The 5,175-nt window shown below is 43.8% G+C and overlaps 1 protein-coding gene across 1 annotated transcript in view; it reads left to right on the forward strand.

The window, feature by feature from the left end:
- Positions 1-4,791, forward strand: part of lrfn2b (leucine rich repeat and fibronectin type III domain containing 2b) — a gene marked incomplete at its 5' end in the record, with an annotated part of 71,216 nt that extends 66,425 nt beyond the window's left edge. Inside the window, 1 exon segment of the mRNA XM_035678088.1 lies at positions 1,237-4,791. Within this exon segment, the coding sequence (XP_035533981.1) occupies positions 1,237-2,203 (967 nt within the window). The 3' untranslated portion in view covers positions 2,204-4,791.
- Between the last annotated feature and the right edge of the window lie 384 nt (positions 4,792-5,175).

The raw sequence follows: 5,175 nt of genomic DNA on the forward strand, positions 1-5,175 counted from the left end.
CCCAGGGCATCAAATACAGACACTTTGGAACCCACTTTGGGAATGAGACTCAACTATCTTCAAGCCTCCAACCCAAAGTATCTTTATATTCTTCTTGGCTCCGATTGGATACAGAGGGACCTGATTTTTTCACAGATTATCTGAAGGAAATTTCACCAAATATGACAAAAAGGTATTTTTATACAAATTACCTGCTGCAGCTTTAAATATATATTTGTAAAGCTGAAAAATGGACAAAGCTGGCAGATGTTTTGCAGAGAGATAGAAGCTGACCTAACTTAATCCAACATTCATATCATCATCACACTAAGATAACATACCTCTTACTTTAGTTGCATGTTGCTTTCAACTCTGCCTTACGGCCTTAACTAGAGTCGGTCTAAAGCTTAGACCATCAGGTTCATGACTGATGGAAGTTCTGGAAATGAATAAGTAATGTCATTTAAACAGCAGGTGTAAGTGTAACAGCAGCAGTACAACCTCTAGTCCTCTGCTGTTGGCCGCTGAGCAGCTCGCCTCAGGCAGTCGGAGGCCCTTTTTCTCTGGGGCACCTTGACATCTTGCTGGAAGTTGTTAAAGCAGGAAGGAACATTTCTTCCTCAGCACACACACGTGTATACAGCATTACAGCTCTCCAGAGCTTAATACCCCAACACCTGACACACTCCCTCGTGTTGTTGTTGTTCCTACCACAAGAACTCCTGACTTCCCACATGTCCAAACCTATCTTGGGTTGGCCCATATAAAATTTGCTTCACCCTCCAGTCTTTTCTTGCCTTTCCTGGCTTTTCTACTTATTTATTTATCACTGCTCCAGAGCTCTGATATCAAATGGACCCTCTGTTCACTGCAGCAAGACAGATGGCTCTGAGAGATAAAGCCAATTACTGTTGGCTGTCTGTTAAAGCAGCAACTGCAGAGAATAGCAGTGAAGAGGAGCTCCAGGGAATGCAAATAGAAATCCTGGCTCTCCTTTAATGAAAAATTGCACTGTGAATCTCACATTACCTACTGCAGCAGTTAGTTATGTCTCTATGTGCTGAAATTACATGTGTACCCCATTCAGATGCTGATAGCTCAATCATTAATAACATTTACTGTAGCCCTCTAGGTTTTTACGGCTGCCTGTGTGTCTTTGAAGGAGGTATCAGCCCAGGCTATTACAGAGGAAGACCTCTTCATCTTAATACAGTAATTAACCTGCAGGTCTTAATTGTTTTTTCTTTCTTTGTTAAGGATGATCCCGGCCTCCAGCAAAGCTTTCTTGGTGACAAATCTGGTGTCGGGGACCCGCTATGATCTGTGTGTGCTGGCTGCCTGGGATGACACCGCCACCACTCTCACGGCCACCAATGTCGTAGGCTGCACCCATTTCTTCACCCAGGACGACTACCCTCAGTGCCAGTCTCTGCCCAGCCAGCTGCTGGGGGGCACCATGATCCTGGTGGTGGGGGGCATCATAGTGGCCACTCTGCTCGTGTTCATCGTCATCCTGATGGTGCGCTACAAGGCTGCAGACACTGAACCCCCGGTGGGGAAGCTGACCAGCGTCAGCGACACACATTCTCAGACCAACGGGGGTCGACTCGGTCAAAATGGACTTCTTATGCCCCAGTCTCAGTCTCAACCTCAGCCTGAGCCAAAGGTCAAGGCCAAAGTGACTCTGCAGGATGAGGTGGTGGAGTTCAAGTGTGGCTCCCTCCAGAGCAGCCTCACCTCTTCCTCCTCTTCCTCGGGCTCCATGGCTGGTGGCTCGTACAGCCCCAACAACACACTTGCCAACATTTGGAGGTCAGCTCCCTCCAAGCCCCGGTCCAACCTAGACCACCTCCTTGGGGCCTTCACCTCACTGGAGCTACGGGGGACGCAGGGCTGTGACCCGGGGTCCTCCAGTAGCACAGCAGCAAAACCCCACACAGACAGGGAGCCGCTTCTAGGCCGGACGCTGGACTCCAGACTCAGCCGGCTCCTCATGCTACCTCTGGACTCTATGCCAAAAAGGAGCCAGTCCTTCGACATGGGAGACATGACAGGTGCTGGAGCCGCTCAGCTGTGTAACAGACCGCGCAGGATCAGCAGTATCTGGACTAAGAGGAGCCTGTCTGTGAATGGCATGCTGCTGCAGTGCGAGGAGGAGGGGGACACGGGAGGGAGCAAGGGGACAATAGACAGTGCTGACTGGGTGATGGAGAGTACTGTCTAGGGAAGATGGAGGACCGTCTCACTGTCAAACACTGCCCAAATGGACGGCTGAAAACCATGCCAAGACAGACCTGCTGGTCTAAGAGCCTTTGTCCTGCATGAAGCACACTCATTTTCATCCCTTCCACTCCTCAAGTGAGACAGGACGAGGGGTTTTCACAGTCATAGCCAAATACAAACTCTAGGAATAAGACCTTTTGCCTCACCCGTTGTACAAAGATGGATTAAAATGGCTGATCAGCTGAAGGGAAATGACAAAACAGTGCTGTCTGTTTCAGAAATGTCCATGGACTGCTATTATACCGTATAAATTTAAAGTATGTAATGAATTTTTTTATTTTTTATTTTGCTGGTCAAACACAAATGATCCATTACTGGTCTCTGCCTTGCACAGAAGCAGGGTGTGACCAGCGGTTACACTACAAAATCTTCTATTGTAAATTCATTCATTTCAGTTACCTACTGATGCAGTTTAACCTTCTCCGACTGAATGGTGCAGTATGTATATGTAGATGTGATACTTTGATTCATTAAGATTTAAGAAAAAGATTTATTGAAAAAGTTGTATGTGAATATATTTAGTTTCTATACAGAGTGTATATTTGACGGGGTCAATAATTCTGTATGCTAATCATATCAAATCTTATGTGACTGCATAGATTATAAAACCCATCATCTCCTAAACGGTGGCTATACTGTTTGTGAAGACTCGGTTACTTGTTTGAAAAATGCCAAATTAATGAGGAGGGAACTGGTGCAATGGATAGGATGTTCAAATACAATTAGGCCTGTTTAGTTTGTGTACATTAGATTTGTTAGGTCCAGTAGCAAAATGAATGTTTTTAGAGGTTTTAATGTTATGAATTTAAAACATTAAAACCCTTTTTGTTACAGCACCCAAAAAACAAACATTTCTCCAACTTCACTGAAACTACACATTGATGGTGATATTGGATGTTATGGAGGATAATTCAATTTTATGACAACTAAAGTCTTGTTTTATCTGTCAGCAATAATAACACTCTACTCACCAAAGTCAATGACTTTGAGATCAGGAAACATGGCCACATTGCTCTTACGAAGGTCAACAGGGCAATAAACATAAGCAGTCAGACCCAAGCGCAACCTCTGTGACTGTAACAAAAGTAACAAAACCTGCAGTTCCTCTAACGGCCACTTGAGGCTGGCTCCAGAAGTGAGTCAATCTCCATAAGGCCCAATATTAAAATGTCCAACTTACAGCAGAAATTTACAGCCTAGTCATGTTGATGACAACTGTACGGGGATGAATTTTTATACAACTCACCTCTGTAAATTGTATCAAGGTGCATAATAATGGCGTGGCAGCAGAGGGACAGGTGGGTGTTTTCACAGGTGGCTGTTTTCAGTAACCAGGCTTCTTTCAGCATCAGCTCCACCCACTTTCCATTGTTTGGCCTATTTGTGGGTTTGCTGGGAGCCAGCAGAGTTAAAACTGCCAAGATGGCGACAGCCAGACCCAACCAAACTGAGATTCACAACGGCTCTTCAGAAACCTATGGGGGACTACATCCATTTTTAATTATACAGACCACACAGACAGGTTGGAAGCAAACCAATATTTTATCCAGATTATTTAAATCAAAAGTTACCAACCCTCTAGGACTAGTACTGGGCCCCAGAACATTTGCTATCAGGCTGCAAGGAGTAATAATTATGTATAGCCTATGTATAATGACTGTTTTGATTACCTTGATCTTGGGTTAGTCTGTGCTGCAGATTTCCTCAGCACTCAACCAGCGACAGTATACTAATTCTGAACCAGAATAGGCCATCTATATGTGACATATCATTAATCCTCTCAGATTATTTATAAAGGTCCACAACATACCCCTCTCTCTTGCCATGTTTCCTTCGGACTCAGTTATCCGTTTACACACTATATTCAGTTTTAGGAATCTATCTTTAAAATATAAAGGTCCACTTAATAAGTCAACTAATTTTGTCTATCAAGGTTGAAGTTACTTCATGTACTTACTACATCTTTCAAAAAGTCCCAGAATTTTGTACACGTCACATTTTGGAGCGAAATTCCTTGTTCTCCTCATACATTGGTCAGTGTCATAGGATTTCTACAGATGGTATTAAACCATCTGGGGGAGATATTGGTTTGATATGGGTTTAATAAGTAAAACTAATGAATCTATTTAATGAAAGTTCATTGTCCAGAAAGTTCTATTAAACAACATGTTGTTGTTTGCTTTTATCGTCAGGTGTTGCATGTTTCTGCCGAACTGACCTAGTCCAGTGTATACACTCATACTGTCATCTCTCACATGTTGTCTGAATGACTTTTTTGTGATATTTCTGATATGACTGCGTGTGTACAGTGTCTCTGTATATTGGATTTTTTTGTACCATACTCCAGTTGGAATATATGTGGCAGTTGGACTTTACAGTAGAGGAGGTGTGGGGCAGCAGCTTCACTGTATTGCTTGAGTGCAACTGTACACATTTCTTACCTGGAGTTGTAAATTGTGTTTGTGTGGTCAATTTGTTGTTTTTGCTACTAAGATAAAACAAAAAACTCTTGAGACAGCCGTGTCATGTCAGAACATTTTCTTTATCTCTGCAGCAGTTGGGTTATATGGGAACTTAAAATAACACAAACTATGTATTAAATACACAAGGGCTAACTGATGCACATAGGGAGCGAAGGCTGGCCCGTGTGGTCCGATCCAACAGACGAGCTACTGTAAGGCCTCAAACTGCTGCGAAAGACCAGTTAATGCCTGGTTCTGCAATAGAAACGGTGGTCCAGAAACAACCAATGCACCCAGCAGTCTGTTGGTATGGGGCTGCATAACATTATGACCTCAAGGGTGCCCAGGTGGTCAGAATGCTATGGCTGATCAGTGTATATACTAGCAAGCTGCAATGTGGGGGTTCAAGCCTTTTTCACTCACCAGAAGGAAGCAGCTCATTCGGCCAAAT

This window comes from Morone saxatilis, unplaced genomic scaffold (genome assembly GCF_004916995.1).
Source record: "Morone saxatilis isolate NCDOM2014 unplaced genomic scaffold, NCSU_SB_2.0 Contig7, whole genome shotgun sequence".
NCBI lineage: Eukaryota > Metazoa > Chordata > Actinopteri > Moronidae > Morone > Morone saxatilis.